Source organism: Gekko japonicus, unplaced genomic scaffold, assembly GCF_001447785.1.
Source record: "Gekko japonicus isolate JY-2015 unplaced genomic scaffold, Gekko_japonicus_V1.1 scaffold82, whole genome shotgun sequence".
Lineage (NCBI taxonomy): Eukaryota > Metazoa > Chordata > Lepidosauria > Squamata > Gekkonidae > Gekko > Gekko japonicus.
The window spans coordinates 1,119,649-1,138,398 of NW_015174846.1; the positions used below are offsets into that span (position 1 = coordinate 1,119,649).

General features: G+C 45.8%; 1 protein-coding gene across 1 annotated transcript in view; it reads right to left on the minus strand.

The window, feature by feature from the left end:
- Positions 1 to 18,750, minus strand: part of NNT (nicotinamide nucleotide transhydrogenase) — a 97,023-nt gene that overhangs the window by 26,554 nt on the left and 51,719 nt on the right. The window contains 10 exon segments of the mRNA XM_015424482.1: positions 1,263 to 1,329; positions 1,331 to 1,431; positions 3,916 to 4,076; positions 5,907 to 6,140; positions 8,462 to 8,657; positions 11,408 to 11,553; positions 12,798 to 12,908; positions 13,656 to 13,817; positions 15,063 to 15,216; positions 16,686 to 16,877. Of these exon segments, the coding sequence (XP_015279968.1) occupies positions 1,263 to 1,329; positions 1,331 to 1,431; positions 3,916 to 4,076; positions 5,907 to 6,140; positions 8,462 to 8,657; positions 11,408 to 11,553; positions 12,798 to 12,908; positions 13,656 to 13,817; positions 15,063 to 15,216; positions 16,686 to 16,877 (1,524 nt within the window).

The window sequence follows — 18,750 nt, forward strand, 5'->3', positions numbered from 1 at the left end:
GGCCCGGTCTTACCCTCCTTAGAAGACTTGGACTGCTTGTCCTTTTTAGTGGCATGTTCCTTTCCAGACTTGCCTTTAGATGACTGTTTTGAAGCGACCTTCGATGTCGATCTTGTCGGTATCGATGCTCCGGTATCGACGGCTGCACGTGAGGTAGAAGGTTGGTCCGCCATAGCAGACGGCGGGTGAAGAGCAGATTCCAACAAAGCGACCTTTAACCGTGCGGCACGGTTCTTTTTCGTCTGATTAGAAAATTTAGCACAATGCTTACAAGTATCCGCTCTGTGTGACTCGCCTAAGCAGAACAAACAAAGTTCATGGCCATCTGGAGGGGCCAATTTACTTCCACACTTCTTACAGCGGTTGAAAAAGCCCCACTTCTGACTCCTCTTCTTTTTCTTTTCCATATGGTGGGAAGAGACGAATGCCGGGGAAAAGTGAAGAGGGAAGGGGGGGGGGGAAGGCCCGAAGGCCTGAGGAGATTCCCCTCAGAAAAACAAAAGTTCTCGTTTTTCTTTCTTTCTTTTTTTTTTTTAAATAAACTGAAGTAGAGAAAATAAAATAGAGGATGATCCTAAGAAACAAGAAATAAGGTAAAGGCCTGAAGGCAGTAACAGCTATCCCGTCAGGAGGAAAGGCAAGAAGGTCCTTTCAACGCGGCGGTAGAGAGAGAACTGGCGGGATCTCCGCGCCCGTCCCCTCTGAGCATGCGCGCTGGGGTTCCTGCGCATGCTCAGTGGGACTCGCGCGAAAATCCTTTGAAACATAGCTTGCTACAGCACCGGTCGGGTCAGCGCAGGCGCACTAAACCCATTGGTGTGAAGCACAGAGACCACGAAGAAGATCATTTTCGTTTCCCCTCTTCTTCCATTTTACTGGCAGACGCTCACACAACTCTATTTCATTGTATTTTGCATGACATCCATCAGAGGAAGGCAATGGAGTGGAAAGGTGCCAAAAGAACAGGCAGGCTGTTACTAAAAACTGCAGCTCAAGTGGGGAAGGAACAGAAGGCATGACTTCAATAAAAGGTTTTCTAAAAACTATGTGTATCCTACCTTTCGGCCAAAGTGTTCGCAACCAAAACACACAACTCCACTTTAAAACTTAAAGCTCATGAGCAGAAATTTGGTGGAATGAAAGGAATGGGCTTTTTAAAAGACAAAACAAAAGCAAACGCACACAACCCTTTTACCACACATGAATGAACAGAAAAATCAATCATGCAAAAGATGGGGAAGGGCACATTTGGATGGTCTTACCACACACATGATGTAGGAGAGGATGGCACCAGAGGAGCCAATCAGAGCGCCCACAATGGTCAGCATGTAGGAATCCCTCGGCACACAGTGCCCATCCAGAATAGCTGTTCAGGACAGTAATGACAACCGGCATGTCTGCCCCTCCTATGGCTGCTGTCAGAGTTACACCCTAAAGAGTGGAAAGGAGAGGGACACTGAAAGTTTGAGCTCTTTGCTAGGCATGTTTCTTTTTCACATGAGCAACAGGGCCTTTGCATTTTCTTTTTTAAGAATATTACATTTGGAAACCAAATTCTGCATCCAGGCAAATCTATATTCTGTAACCTTTGCACATATTTTAAAAAATTGCTTCTGCTAAGGGTGGGCCACAACTAGCTACAAAACTGCACACCTAGCTTTACAACTGTACACACTGTAAACTAACAAGTGGGATTGTACCATTACTGTTTCTGATCTTTCTTCAAGTACTTTGAAGGAAATCTTCACTTCAAACACAGATTAGAAACTTTATACACCCTTTACAATCCAAAAATTGACCTAATAAAAAGCAACCACCCTACTTCCTTTGTACTTTTTATTCTCTGGAAGTACATGCATGTTGGCACCATTGATGCTTGGAATAGGACCCCTGTCCTAGAAGATGTTTGGATTACAGAGTTTAATCTGGGAGAACTGAGTTTGATTTTCCACTCCTCCACATGCAGCTGCTGGTGTGACCTTGGGTCAGTTACAAGTTCTCTCAGAGCTGTTCTCTCATTAGCAGTTCTCAAAAGAGCTCTCTCAGCCCCACCTATCTCACAGTGTTCCATCTAAGCTGAGTTAGTGTGAGCTAGTTCACAGTTTTTTAGCCTCTGGCTCACACATTTTTGTCTTAGTTCAGGAAAGATGGCACCAGAGCAAACTAATTTATGCAGTAGCCAAATCGCTTGCTCACAACTTTAATGCCAGTAGCTCACAAAGTACAATTTTTGCTCACAAGACTGCATAGCTTAGAGGGAGCATTGCTCACAGGGTGTCTGTTGTGCAGAGGGGAAGGGAAAGGAGACTGTATGCCGCTCTGAGAATCCTTCAGGTAGTGAAGGGCGGGGTATAAATCTCTTCTCTTCTCCTTCTAATTGAAGCTCAGATAGAATGCATTCGCCAGGTAAGGAAATGTACTGCCATGTTTACAAGAATGCCTGCATGGTTAACAACTCAAGCCAAGGAAGCCATGAAAAACAAAATGACTTCTTTTCAAAAGTGGAAATTCTACCCCAATGAAGGCCTGGCAAAAGAACCGCAAGAGAATTTGAAAATATGATTCCTAAAAGAGTCAAGATGAACAATAAGCATTTCTCTAAATATATCCAGAGCAGGGAACCAGGCAGAGAAGCAGTGGGGCCTTCGGTTAACCAAGGAATAAAAGGACTGCTGAAAAAAGATGAAAAGATGGCAGAGAAGCTAAATAAATTCTTTGCATCTGTATTTACTTTGGAAAGTGTGGGGGGTTCACCCAGACCACAGCCACTATTTTCAGGAAGGAAGTCCGAAGAACTGAGTCAAACTGAGGTGACCAGAGGTGAAGTACGTAGACGTACTGGGGAAATTAAAAACCAGTAAGTTCCCAGGTCCTGATGGCATACACTCGAGAGTTCTTAAAGAACTCAAATGTGAAACTCTTGACCTGTTAACCAATACATGTAACTTGTCACTAAAATCAGCCACAGCACAGAGGACTGGAGAGTAGCAGATATTACACCAATTTCTTTAAAAAGGTCCAAAGAGGAACCAAAAAACTACAGGGCACATAACCCCACCCGTGGACAACAATGTGGCAAATGAAATCCAATGCAGGCAAGCGTAAGGTGATGCACACTGGGACAAAACATCCCAACTTCAAGGGTAGGCTAATGGGCTCTGAACTGGCTGAGACTGAGAAGGAAAGAGACTTTGGGGTTGTCGTGAAGAGCTCAATGGAAACATCAACCCAGTGTGCTGCAGCAGAGAAGGCCAGCCTAGGACTTTCCAGTTTAGAAAAGAGAGGATGAAGGGGGAACATAATAGAGGTTTATAAAAATCATGCACAGAGTAGAGACAGTGGACAGAGAGAACCTTTTCTCCCTCTCCCAAAAGACTAGAACTTGAAAGCACCCAATGAAATTGTTGGGCAGTTGATTCACAACAGACAAAAGAAAATGCTTCTTTACATGACAAGTGAATAAAATGTGGAATTTGCTGCCAGAGGACATAGCGATGGCCACAGGCACAGACAACTTTAACAGGTGCCTGGATAGATCAATCGAGTGGCTATCAGTGACTACTAGCCACGACTAATGGGAACCTCCATACTAAGAGGCACTAAGCCTCTGAACACCAGTGCCAGGAGGCAACATTAGTGGAACGCCTCAGCCTCTCTGCCCTGTTGTTGGCCCTCCAGAGGAACTGGTTGGCCACTGTGTGAACCAGAATGATTGGCTAGATGGACCACTGGTCTGATCCAGCAATGCTATTTTTACGCTCCTATGTACCCTAGAATTGTCCATACGAAAACAGAAGGACAGGATGATTTTGTCTTGATTTGGGTATCCAGCATGCTGAACATCCATATGTCACTATCTGCACCCAGAATTACAATTAACCATTTTTTGCTATTGTAGCACACACACGTACTTACCATGACAGCAGACAGAGCCGACACGGACCCTAAACAAGTCAGCCCTGTCGTGTAACTTGGATCGATCATGTACGGAACTATTCCGCCTACACTTGCTGCTAGCAAACCAGCATTCATTAAATGTCGACCCGGCAAGAGGAGTGGGGCGGAATTCAGGATACCTGCAAATGTAAAAGACATACTGTTCAAGTTCTACAAACAGCCCACTAAAGATAAATTAAGCCGGGGGGGGGGGGGAATTAGACCTCTTCTCCATCTCAGTCTTGTCCCTTGCTCACCTTACTGATTCAGCTCTAACCTGACTGCTGTGCCCCAGTGTTCCCTCTAAGCTGAGTTAATGTGAGCTAGCTCACTGTTTTTTAGCCTCCGGCTCACACATTTTTGTCTTAGCTCAGGAAGGATGGCTCCAGAGCAGACTAATTTATGCAGCAGCCAAATCACTCGCTCACAGCTTTAATGCCAGTATCTCACAAAGTAGAATTTTTCCTCACAAGACTCCGCAGCTTAGAGGGAGAGCATGAACTCCAACCAGCACTTTGTTCTTTATGGGACGCGTTAATAGGGAACACAGGCAATATCTTGGTTAGTGCAATGTGGTTTCCCTGGGTTACCTCAGAGATGTTTCCCTAGGGCTGAACCAAAGTACCTCCTTCCCACCAAGGCATTACTTCATCAGCTCTTAACTGCCTGAAGATTTAGAAAGAGGACGTTTCCCCTCGCAACACAGGGCCCACAAATCTACTCTTGTTAAAATGAAAGCTGGGGTTACACAGACGGTATTTTTCCTTATGTGTATGTATGTTAACTGCCATCAAATTGCTTCCAATTTATGGCAACCCTATGAATTAATGACCACCAAAACATCCTGTCATTAGCAACCTTGCTCAGATTTTGCAACTGAGGGCCCTGGTGGCTTCCTTGACTGAGTCCATCCATCTCGTATTGCATCTTCCTCTTTCCCTGCTGCCTTCAACTTTTCCTAGCGTTATTGTCTTTTCCAGTAAGTCTAGTCTTGCCATAATGTGACCAAAGTATGATACTCTCAGTTTAATCATTTTGCATTAGGATCTGAATTCAGCAAATGCTATCATAGCCCTACAGCTGATTTGAATGAGAGTTTTTTGTTTGACTCAAACATAAACACTGTACCAAGAAGCCCTTCAGTGAAAGGCTAGGGCTCAGTCTCATGCAAAAAGTCCCAAGTTTGATCCCAGGTATAAAAATATCTTAATAAAATTAAAATCCCTGTTGAAAAGATCTCAGGTAGCAGGTGCTGAGAAAGATACCTGTCTAAGACCCTGAAAAGCTGCTGTCAATGGGGGGAGGGGAAGGAGGTTTTATACCCCACTCTTCACTACCGAAGGAGTCTCGGACTTGCAACTGCCTTCCCTTCCTCTGCCCACAACAGACACCGTATGAGGTGGGGGGGGGGGCTGAGAGAGATCTGAGAGAGCTGTGACTGACCCAAGGTCACCCAGCTGGCTTCATATGCAGAGGTGGGGAATCAAACCCAGTTCTCCAGATTAGAGTCCACCACTTTTAACCACTACATTTGTCAATGCCAAGCAAAATGGTCTAGCCTATCAAATAGCTTCATATGTCCTTAGCTTAGTGTCCACTGAAGTGGTTAACCTGTGTCAGGGCTACACCAAAGCTGAATGGTTTCATGAATAAACTCTTCCCACAAAAGATACCTTTGCTTAGAAAACTAGAAGCCAGAGAGAGGAATTCCAGCTTAGCCTGCTTCCCAACTCACTAGTTTTGTTGATCCAGAAGAATGTGCATATACATATATTGAGGCATGTGTTCATCCAATTCTGCAATACTACAGCCCAGACACAAGTTTAGCACCTCAGTGAGAGCCAGAGAAAAGGAAACAAACGTTTTATAGGTGCATGCATACATATACAAAGAGGAAAAGGCTGGCAGAGATGATCAAGAGCAAGCGTTAACCCTCCACTGCTACCCCAAGGTAAGAAAATATATATTACCCTGTAACTTTCCATAAGCAACAAGAGAACCACTGAAGGTTACACCTCCAATATACGTGCCAAGATAAGCAATGATCTTGGTGAGGTCTGCTGCTTCGTTGGTAGCAAAGTGAGGATACTCAATCATGTACTCCGCTACGCAGGTGAGGACTGCAGCCAGGCCCACCAAGCTATGAAAAGCAGCCACTAACTGAGGTAAGTCTGAAATCTGGATACGTTTAGCGATTGTCAGACCTGTGAAGACAAAACAGAAAAAAATATTATATGCAGTTTAGTGTAGGTGTGACATTCCTTTCTTCCTCTGAAGAGAGATGTGACCATTGTTTAGGTATACCTAGATCCTGAACAGCACAAGGTTGGTCTTCACATTAGACTGTTAATGACTAGGGGGAAGGGAAAAATACGAACGTTACAGGCACAATGCCACATAAGCAAACTGCTTACTATAATCTGATTTGGTCTAGCAAATGATACCTGCCCAGGGAACTCTGAAACAGATCAGGAGAGAAGTGGAAGTACTTTTCACCCATTTCGCTTCCATTTCCTCAGATCTCTTCTGCTTCTAGCTGATTTCGTTGACAAGGGCAGTTAGGATCACAGGAACAACAGCACGTGAGGGGGAAAAAAGACCAGGCTTCTGACTGGAAGATGAAGTGGGGAAACAGGACCGAGTCATGTGCATTGAGGGCAAAGTGGATGAAGATGAGAATAAACCGTCAAATTTTGAATGAATGCACACGGGAGACCAAAGGGCCAGGGCTTTCTCGGTGGCGGCTCCTCTCTGGTGGAATGAGCTCCTGGAGGAGATCAGGGCCCTGCGGGACCTTATGTAGTTCTGCAGGGCCTGCAAGACGGAGCTCTTTCGCCAGGCTTTCAATTAGGAGCCGCCCCGAGGGAAATAATCAAAACAGCCCATGCCAACCGCACAATGTCATTTATTTATTTATTTCTCAGATTTTTTACCCCACCCTCCCGGCCGAAGCTGGCTCAGGGCGGCTCACATAAAATCAGATAATTACATTAAAACATAGTTGTGGTTAAAACAATGTAAAATCATAATAAAGTGCTAGTGGTTCTTAATAATCATACAGCAGTAGCAGCCAGTGTAAAACGTTCTCCGCTCGCAGTCAGCTCTCAGTGTTAGCTGGATGTCCCTGCAGGGTTTGCTGTTCTTTAAGGCTGTTGATGGCAGTTTACAGGATCCAGGGCCCTCTCCCTTTTAACCAACTGATGTTCTTCATTGGTGGTGGTGGTGGCTCCCAAAAGCCTGGTGGAAGAGCTCCATTTTACAGGCCCTGCAGAACTGCAAAAGGTCTTGCAGGGCCCTGATCTCCTACGGGAGCTCATTCCACCAGGCTGGGGCTGCCACCGAAAAGGCCCTGGCCCTGGTTGTTGACAGCCTAGCGTCCTTGGGGCCCGGGAGGGCCAGCTGATTCTGGGCCCCCGACCGCAGTGCTCTCTGGGGAACATATGGGGAGAGGCGGTCCCTAAGGAATGTAGGTCCCTGACCATGTGGGGCTTTAAAGGTAAGAACCAGCACCTTGAAACAAATCTGGTATGCTATCGGCAGCCAGTGCAATGCCTCCAGCACAGGCTGTATGTGCTCCCGCCTAGAGAGCCCCATCAACAGCCTGGCCGCAGCGTTTTCAGCTGCAGCTTCCAGATTAGAGACAATGGAAGCCCCATGTAGAGAGCATTACAGTAGTCCATCGCATGGATCACTGTTGCCAAGTCATTGCGTTTGAGGAAGGGAACCAACTGCCTGATCAGCCGAAGACGGTAAAAGGCTGATTTGGCAGTGGCTGCTACCTGGGCCTCCATAGGTAAGGTGGCATCCAGGAGCACTCCCAGACTCCTAACCTCTGGCACTGGCACCAATGGTGCCCCATCGAACGTCTGGAGTGGGATCCCAAACCCCGGCCCACTCTGAGTCAGGCACAGGACCTCCGTCTTGTTAGATGTGGGTCAACCACTAGGATGGTATACTGAAGGTCGACCGCCATCCTAATTTTAATTTAATTTGTTAACTGTCTAATAACTTATTAGTATCATCATTTGCTAGCACCTTTTAATGTTGAAACTGTTTTATATGGTTTTAAGATTATTTAAATTACCCATTGTTGTTTTTACTCCTTTTGTAAACTGCCCTAAGCTGGCCTTGGCTGGGAGGGCAGGTTTGAAATTTGATAATAAATAAATAATGAAAATAAAGGTATAAAGGCTTCCTGAGAGACATCCAAGACAAGGTGGGAAGCTAAACCATCGCTACATCATAGCCATGAGATTCTGAACCTCCACAATGCACTCAACCTCGGTGAGACAGAGCACAAACTGGATATTTTAGCACCTTCTGCACATGGGAAATGGCTAACAATGGGCAAGACCGAAATGTTGAGTTTAACCACATGAGTAGTAAACCCAGTGGGGTTCAAAGTCAATGCAGAGTCAGTGTACTTTAAAGAATTGGTAAAAGCTTATCAACGGAAGGAACCAAATTGGTCCCCAAGTTTCTTTTACACCAGGCTACGTTAACATTTTACACACTCCACACTCACCTATGGTGCCACCGACGGCCATCGCACCTGACATCTGAGCCAGCAATTCAGGAGATGGCTTCAGGCCTCCCAGGGTAGCAGCCAAGCCTCCAGCCACGCCCATCATGCCCAAAGCATTGCCAAGACGAGCTGTTCTTTGAGTGGACAGCCCAGCCAGGGCACCGACGCAACACAAGCCTGAACCCAGGTACACCATCTGGTTGAAAAGGTGAAAGAGAAAAGATATATGTTTATATATATTGCAAACAGCACTACGTACACAAAATCCCACATTTTATGCCAAGAAGCACATTTTGTACAGAGTCATAGGGAAGGGACTGTGGCTCAGTGGCAGAGCATCTGCTTTGCCTGCAGAAGGACCCAGGGCCAATTCCTGGCACGCTCAGTTGCAATAAGGCAGTGGGCAATATGAAAGTCCTTTGCCTGAGACCCTGCTGCCAGTCACCGTAGGTAATACTACTTTCTCAATGGACCACCAACTAGGTACAAGGTAGCTTCATGCATTCGATGAATTACATCAGATAAGAAAGATTTTTATTGCAACTGCACAGGCTTTTGCAGAATTTAGACTATTTTGGCAGATCTGGGGATGAGAGCTCTGCTCAGCTTGGCTTCTGGTCCTTCAAAGTTGAGGCAGTTCATAACGTAAGAATTTGGTTTTTTTAGAAAATGACAGGCAAGTCATTCAGCACCACCAGCTGAACATGAAGCAACACCTATGCCGCTAGGACTTCTTAAAGAGGTGCAAGAAATCTGAACAGCCTCTATACACCATGTGCAGCCCAAGCAAACACTACAAGATCAAGATGGGCAGCTGCGTTAGTCTGTCTGTAGCAGCAGAAGACCTCTTTTCTACTACTGCAGCATACCGTTTATTTCTATCCTGCCCTCCCTGTATCAGGCCAATGTACATGTTTCCCCCCCCCACCCTCCATTTTAGCCTGTCAGCAATATTTTGAGGTACCTTGAGCTGAGCTGGGCTCATGAACCCCCAGTGAGCTCCATGGCCAAGTACAATTTGAATCCAGGTCCAACGCTTTAAGCACAATGCCAAATAATAGCTATTTGTCTGGCAGATTTTTAAAAAACAGACTCTACATCCATCCTTCTATGTGAAGAGTAACACAAACAAAAATGTGACCACCATCACTGTACATTTTTAATTACAAAATGGTATTGCCTTCACAGTTCAGGACAGTACAATCAAAGCTAATGTAATGGAGCAATGGTATGATCTGGTAGATGGCATTTCATCCGGAGTCACTGCAGGCACAAATGCTAGCCATGGTTAACAAGGTTAAGAGCCAGGTTTAAGTGTGCTCTTGTCCTTGCCACTGGTTGTGGATGAATACCAGCCACCCCACATTCCGTCCTCACTGCCGTTGAGTAAGCAGTGTGTCAGCACAAATACTCAAATTAAAAGTTCACCAGAACTCCTTTTTAATCAAGATCAAAACTCCCCAAATGGGTTTAAGATTGTAGGTGACGGTATAACCACAGCAAATTCTGCCACCACATTTTAAATGCTGTTATTATTGAATTATCTTTTGTGGCCTTCTCCACCAGAGCTCTAAAGATCAAATGTAGCAGTGTTTAAAGTGTTGAACTAGGATCTGCAAGACCAGCATTCAAATCCCTGTTCTGCCATGGCAGCTAACCTTATCTCAGAGGTAGACAAGGATAAGGAAACCATGTCAGCTGCTTCCACCAACTTGGAGGAAGGGTGAGATAAAAATGTATTAGAAAATCGAGTTCCAATGGTGACCACTCTCCCCCTGGCCTAGATTGTCTTCCTTTCCCTCAAATTCTCTGCAAACTCAAAACTACTGAGATGGGAGATGTCTTTCATGGTGACAGTCATGAGCATCAACTTTCTCAAAGTCTTCTGGCACATGCAAAGAATGTGCTGAAGGAAAGCGGTCAGTTTCTTTATGTTGCTCCAGGTTTTGGCGAAAACAGAAGCTGTCCAAGTCATATTTGTTTCTTCTGCCTATATCTGAAGTCCAGACAGAGCTTTTTCCCCCTCTTCCCTTGAATTTTCTGTGCCATATCAAAGGATTTGGAAGTGGGGGGCTACGAGGAGGAGTCAGTGAAGACCAAAAATAAATATCTGGTACCAAACCAAAAATTTTGGACACCTGCTCTGAATTAATGACCAAGATTTAAGAACAGTTGATTTTGCAGCATAAGCAACATACCTGCAACACAATGTTACCAGTCCTAGATAATCCAACGCTGAACAACCTAATATACGCAAGTGATCTTCAGCTGACAGGTTAGGATACTCAGATGGTTCTAACAAACCCCTCTGCTGGGTCACAAGTACCTTCCAAGCTTCCATTTTTGTTTGGAAGAGCTATGGCTACACAAAGGGGAAGTGTACCCTGCACCCTTTCTCTTTCAATACACACAGAGAAGCAAGCAGAATGGCAAATCAACGTCATTCAGTGGTGCAGAAGATTCCATTTTAGAATAAGCAAGTTTAGGGACAAGGACTTCCTGTCACATGCTTTGTGGGTCACATGCTACCACCTGGGGCTCAAGTTGGGTCCCAGGTATGGCTATTCTTTGGGCTCCTTGCTTAAAGATTCTGTGTATCATCATCATCATCACTGGATTTATATCCTGCCCTCCCCACAAGTGGACTCAGGGTGGGTCACAACAGTTAAAATACAAACACAGTAATAAATCCAAATACAACTACAAATTCATATAAAGTTAAAATTTGCAAAAAAACCCAGTAACAAATGGTAGAAAATTTCAATTTCCAGTATCCATGGGCACCCACTCAGCAGATGCCATGGCCATCTCTAGAAAGGGCAGTTCACCCAGACAGTATCGACAGGGGAGGCCAAAGTATTTAGATGTCCGCTGCCTCAACTTTTACACTTTTACACATGGTAGGGAAACAGGATGACAGAAACTTGAGGGATCTTTTTTTTTTACCTGTTCAACATTATACCCGCTTTGGAGAGCTACGCCGTATCCTCCTACAAATGCACCAGCAGGCAACAGATATAAATAATTGTACTCTGGAGGGTCAGTGGGGCGTTTGAACATATCCAGCATTCTCTGTGTGACCAGGAAGCCACCTGTCCAACAGGGGAGAAAAACAAAATTAGTGTAGCTTGAAACCCAGCTGGTGGCATTACCGATATCACTGGAGCATATTCTACAGAGAACAGGTGGCTTACAGTGAAGGCAAGTAAAGAGACTCCCTTCTTGAGTGCCCTCATGCCGCTGAGCAACTATGGATGTCGGGGGGGGGGGGGAGACCTAGAAAAAGACTGAATACGAGGGGGCATTAGGCACATGTCATGTCACGCCGACAGTATAGACTGAAAAGGTGTGGCAGAGGTCCCAAAAGGACCTTGAGGCATTTCTGGGTTCCCCAATGTGGTGCCAGTTGTTGCCACGATGCCTACCAGTACTGGTGCCCATTGAACATTTCAGAAAGTGGGAGGGGCTTGTTATTGGCTGCCTTAATTCAAGTGAAACGGTTTTCCACTGGAGGATCCAGGAGACTGGTAAGCACCTGGGCTTTCCTTAGTCACTGTGTGGCTCCGTTCCCCCCTTCAGGCTACCTGTCTTTCCAGAAAGGTGTGAGGGAGAGGTAATCTGTTTGGATTTGCCTCCTGCAGGAGACATTTTTCAGGCAACGTTCAACACCACCACCACCCCTCAACATTTCAAATGTTCCTGCAGGCTCCAAAAACGGTTGGGGACTCCTGCTGTACTTTATAGCTCAGACACTAGCCTGGGTAATGCTATGAGGGCAAGCCAGGGCTACAGCAGAAGAGAAGAAGAGATTGGATTTATACCCCGCCCTTCACTCGGAGTCTCAGAGCGGCTTACAAACTCCTTTCCCTTCCCCTCCCCACAACAGACACCCTGTGAGGTGGGTGGGGCTGAGAGAACTCTGACACAAACTGCTCTTTTTCAAGGACAGCTGTGCCAGAGCTTGTGACTGACCCAAGGTCACATCTAGCAGGTGCAAGTGGAGGAGTGGGGAATCAAACCCGGTTCTCCCAGATTAGAGTCCGCGCACTTAGCCACTACACCAAACTGGCTGACAAACCCTCCCAACTCCAGCAAAAGATTTCCCACTATAATGGCAACCCACAGTGCGATCTCAATGCGTATTGAGTCCTGCAATCATTACCCAAGTGGGGGTGGGGGGGGGGGGAGCTGGCCACACTACACATTACTCTTCTGGAGGAAGGCATCTGTCTCACGTGCACACTTTCTAAAATTTGGATTTGCCATTACAGATTGCCACACCCATTCTTTGGTTCCTCTCGATGAAGAGAAGCTCAAGAAGAAAGCCAGGCAGTACCTGCAATGTTGATGGAAGACACGAAAGCAGCAAGAGCAGCAAGGCTTTGAGGTGTGTTTTCAGGGAGGTATTTTCCCCCCATCAGTGCCAGTCCACCAACAGCAGTCAACCCTGTTTATTGAAAAGAAAAAGATGACAGCACTGAAGTAAGAGGGCATACTGTTGCTGGCTGCGGCATGCAAACCCGATTCAAGGACTGACACACAGCTCACCATAACTGTCACTAGATAAGGCCACAAATATTAACTGTGCTACCCATTTTTATATATACAAGTTACTTTTTCCATTAAAAAAACCTCTCCCAAAGCAATTTACAGAATGTAAGCAAACATTACTCATTTTTAGAGTCTGAGAGTTGACTGCCTCGGGAGGTGGTGAGCTCCCCCCTCACTGGCAGTCTTCAAGCAGCAGCTGGACAAACACGTCAGGGATGCTCTAGGCTGATCCTGCATTGAGCAAGAGGTTGGACCAGGTGGCCTGTATGGCCCCTCCCAACTCTATGATTCTATGAATGGCTGTCTAAACAAGCGGTGGATACCTTGGCCTCTTGGCTCCTCAGGAACAACTCACAATGCCATTTTAGTAATCATAGTTATAAGCTCGCACTTCAGGCCATTCCACCAGCTCTGTGGAAGCAAACCCAGCTTTACCACTCGAGAGGGAGCTGTAAGCCTGCCCTGGCTCTCTGCTGAAGAGCATACGCTACGCCCGTTTCCAAACAGTGTGTCTCATTCCGGTATTAGGTTTTTAACACTTAGGTACATCTGCTGAAAACACCGTAATGTGTGAATTAACCCAGAATGACAACTTCAGGCAGAAAACATCGATGTCTGAAAACACAAGCAGCTGCCGCCTTACCTGAGATGGCATTGGTCACAGACATGAGGGGAGAGTGGAGTGCAGGGGTCACACCCCACACAGTGTGGTACCCAACGATCCCAGCCAAGCCAAATGTGGTCACCATCTGAGTGAAAGCAGAATTGGGAGCAGCAATGCCCAACCCAAGCACACTGCCGAGACCTGCAAGGCAACACCGCCGTTAAAGCCTTGGAGAATACATGACTACAGACTGAGACAGAGAGACCCACGATTTAACTTCCTACATATCCTACCTTTCTCCCACCGTGGCATTTCAAGGTGGATTCCCCAGGAGGCCTCCCCATCCAAGCACCAACCAGACCCCGGGCCTGTTCAGCTTCAGCTAGGCTGCTGCATCACGTGCTCTCCCAAACATGCCCTGAAGAGTTTAAATCCTGATAACTTTCATTCAAGTCTCCCTTCTCTGCAATCTCTGTACTCAAATGCAAGCTATTCAAAACAGGAAAAAAATCATTTGTTTTACTTACATCATTCTCCTCTCTTCCATTCTATTTGGTTACTCTAACCATTATGCCACATTGACTCTATGCCACATAACATAAACACCCTACACTGTATGTAAAGCAAAGGCCCATATGCATGTATATATGTATTAAAACAAATGAGATGCAATTAGAAAACTCCCCTGGCCTTTATAGTTTGCGTAATATATTCTAGAACAGGATTTTTCTGCTTTTTTAAAAACGTAATCTTTTTACTGAAGATTGAAATAAAATACAATGTGGTACTTAGCAAAGCACGAATGAAAACAACTACAAAATTATCATTAAATTTGTGGTGAATCAAGGATTGCCATTACAAGCTATCTGCTAATTTTGAGCTTGTCATCCAAATAATAAAAAATATAAATAAATGGTGTTCAAGCCAGTTTTAAAGATCCTTCAACTACTTAATGGTAAAGATATAAAGTGTGTGAACCAATTAAAGGTGCTTTCTGCAAAGTTCCTTCTGGGTCAGCAAAAGCATCTAGCCATAATGACCATTTGGCCATAATACTAGTAGAGGTAACCAATGTTCCCTCTAAGCTGTGGAGTCTTGTGAGCAAAAATTTTACTTTGTGAGCTGCTGGAATTAAAGTTGTGAGCAGGTGCTTTGGCTGCTGCATAAATTAGTTTGCTCTGGAGCCATCCTTCCTGAGCTAAGACAAAAATATGTAAGCTGGAGGCTAAAAAACTGTGAGCTAGCTCATACTAACTCAGCTTAGAGGGAACACTGGAGGTAACCTGTCTATTTTGCTGCGTAATCCAGTCTGAGGTCTTGTCCAGTCAAAAATATTCCCATACCAAAAGGACTTTTCTGCTTGATTGGCTTGCCATCATGAAAGACCGGGAGTGTTTGGGGCACAGGGTCTATAGAAGGCCTGGAACTTTGCACCTGGCTTCTCACCTGCTGTGTATGCGGATGCAGAAGTCAAGGTTTTCCGGAAAGGTGTAATGGTCGCGGCTTTTTCCGCTTCCAGCTCTGCCACTGTCTTTCGCTTCACAGGCGCTGCCTCAGGAATCTTCTTTGGAGGTGGTGCTGGGAAAATCACCTTTCCATCCTGCAAAGAAGCAGTTATGGGGTTACCCAAGATTGCTTACATCAGGGATCAGCCACAGATGGCTTGTGGGCCAAATCAGGACCCTCCCAGGAATATCGTCCAGGAAATGTGCTATTAAAAATGTCCCAGCAAACCCCAAGGAGGGGAATAACAAACTCTCAAAATTTTGTTTTCGTTGAAGACACTTGTTTCCCCCTTCTGTTTCGGTTTGGAATATTGCCACTGTCAGATTTATTTTTAAGGGAAAAGGGATAAACCCGAAGTGGAAATGATAGTTTTGATCTTGAACTTTATGTCAAGGCAGATGTAGGCAAGGAGTACGTGTTTGCATGCCTCTCAAGGGGGATGGAGCAGAGGAAGTGATCAGAAACCATTAATTCAGTCTGCTTGCCTTGCTGCCAGGAGGAAGGGAGAAAGAACACCTTGTGGGGGATGCGGAGAGAGATCAGAATATGTTAAGGATAATTTCTGCACCATCAGTGCCTGGAAAGCAGCAGCCCTTCCTACCACGTCCAGTAGGACTTAGCCCAGAGCAGATATGACAAGAGTCTGAGTGCTGTGCGTAACTGGATAATTACAGTACCAGAACAGAGACAGAGGTATATAAACATGGAATCACCACTATAATCCCACTTGCAAGAGATCGCACAACAGTAACCTGCCAGCAATGTAAAATGACACTCAGCTGGATTCCCAAATTGCTAGCTAGGGTTTTACACTAGGGGGAGCTGTTCGCAAAGCTGTTGTGACAAGGACCAATGAAAGGAATATTCATGGCAATTCTCTTTGCATAATAAAGTGACAATTATTTTCCCCCCTCAACTGGCTATGCCTTGCATGACTATCAAAGGTATGGTTAACAGATGTGATATTCTTTCCTCCCAAATCCTATAAAAAAAGGAAGGACCTGGACAAGGGAGAAATACTGATTCCAGGATCGCGGTATACACAGGGGAAGAAGCAAAGGTTTTCTCTTAGCTTAGTGCTAAGAAACACTGGAGTAATGCCACACTGTCCCTACTATTTTGTATGCCCTTCAACTAAACTGGCTTGGTTCTTCTAAAGTCAACAGGACAAGACTGATGCGACGACTCCAGATTAAAGGACACATCGCAGCCATAATCAGATCAGCACGTAACAACAAAAATAAGGCTAACAACCTTGCAAATGTACTTCAAAATACCACGGCTTGGACCCTGAGCCTCATTTCCAACTGCAGACATGCAGAGGGAGTGCTCTGATTCCACCAGCATTGGGCACCCTTCCACTCATGCAAAACCAGCATCTTTCAATGAGCTGAAAAGTGCCAAGCGCTAGAGGAATGCAGTCAGCAGTACAAGCCAGCCTCTGTAATGTATGAAGTGGGACACAAGCAGAAAGGTGATTTAGGCTTGAAGTCTGTGAAGCTCTCCAGTGCAAGTCAGATTTTATATGAAGGCAGCTCCCCCCCTCCCCATATGCTCACTCACCTTCATTACCACTGTGCCTCTAACAACATGGTCCAAAGTACCATAATCAAATTCATCTTTCAGGTCGAAGTAGAACTTCTCTTTGTCTGGACTGATGGCCTTCAGCAGCTTGGTGATGTTGTTGGAATACAGCGAGCTGGCCTGGGTAGCCATTCTGCTAGGCAGGTCCGTATAACCTATGTGGGTAATTCCCTGCAGAAAACCAAAGTTAGAGATTTATCAGTAAGGAAGCAGAGATTTGATCTCTGAAAACAGAAAAAAGCACATTACTGGAAAGCAACATCATCTGTTTAGGGCATCAAACTGGCAATGGAGGTATGAGACAAGGCATGCGCGCACACCATGTAGCCCGCTCGTGCTGGTGCTCAAGTTGAACCCAGGCTGCGGATGCACTGCCTCCAGAGCCCACTGATCGCGCCTGTTGTATCTGTGCTGCTGCCACCAAACTCCAGTGCCCATCCCTGTTAACACTTGAGCAAAGGTTTGGATCCAACCGGCAGTTTCCATGGCAAGCAGCATTTCTACATACATAGCATTGACTTTCTTTACCTTTCTCTCACTGTAGTTCAAAATGGTCTCCTGAAACAGTGCTCCTTGGGTCACCTGTCCCCTAGGAGCAGCATTTGGTGGGGGGAGGGGCTTTTGGACTGCAGTGAGAGGGAGGAACGCTACAGTGGAACTGAACCATTTTAATAAGCACTGATGTAGCAAAAGGAATTCCGATTGCCATTTTTTTAATAATTTGTGTATAACCTCTGAAGCTTTTTATTATACTTCCACTTTAGAAATCTAAGACCTATGCAATGTTCCCTCTAAGCTGTGGTGTGAGCAAAAATTCTACTTTGTGAGCTACGGGCATTAAAGTTGTGAGCGAGCGATTTGGCTACTGCATAAATTAGTTTGCTTCGGAGCCATCCCTCCTGAGCTAAGACAAAAATGTGTGAGCCGGAGGCTAAAAAACTGTGAGCTAACTCACACTAACTCAGCTTAGAGGGAACACTGCCTACAAGGGTAATTACACAACCCAGCCCTCTTGAAAACACCTAACTCAAAAACTTTTAAAGAGGCGTGTAAAACTAAATTTCCCACTGTCGTATAAAACAGACACTCCCAGGGCTTACAATACTTTGATGAAGGCACTTGATATTTTTACAACATAATCCTGCCGATTTAAAACAAAGTGATACAAACATCTTATTGCCATGACCTGGGTGGCCCAGGCTAGCCCGATCTCATCAGATCTTGGAAGCTAAGCAGGGTCGGCCCCAGTTAATACCTAGATGGGAGACCACTAAGAATGTTCAGGGTCACTATGCAGAGGCAGGCCATGGGGAATCGCCTCTAAACGTCTCTTGCCTTGAAAACCCTACAGGGTCATCATAGGGTTGCCAAATCAACTCACCCCTTGGAGCGGGGGAGCCTTGCCGGCGTCCAGGAGGTCTCGGCGAAGCGCACGCGCCGGCAGCACGTTGCCAAAAGTGACGTGCAACGTTGCTGACGTTGGAGGCGTGGCCGAGCTCGTCGGGGGGAAAACCATATGGTTTTCCCCCCGACGAGCTCAGCCACGCCCCCAACGTCAGCAACGTGGCTGCGTCACCTCCGGTGGTGCAGCTTCGGTGGCGGGGTTCCCCCCAGGCCCCGATTCCACCGGGGCAGAAATCGGGGCTCCGAAGCCCCGCCCCCCGGGCCCATTTGGCAACCCTAGGTCATCATAACTCGGCTGAGACATGATGGCACTTTACAGACACACACACACACTCCTATAATTTCCATTAATACTTTATACTTGGATAGAAGTAGAACATATCAAGCCAAGGAGGCTTAAATAATTCAGCCACACTCTTGGTCCCTAGATCAGGGAGGCATTGATTGGAATTCTTGCTCAGTCATGATTCTTACCGGACATAGGGGGCGTGTGCAAAGATACAAAGTAGCCCCATGCCTGGCATCCAAAGCTGTTTGCAGAAACAGAGACACATTATGCAAGAATAAGATGAAATACAGACAGATAAGGTCCACAATTATATTTATATGCTATCCACCCTACAAGTGCCAATATAACTAG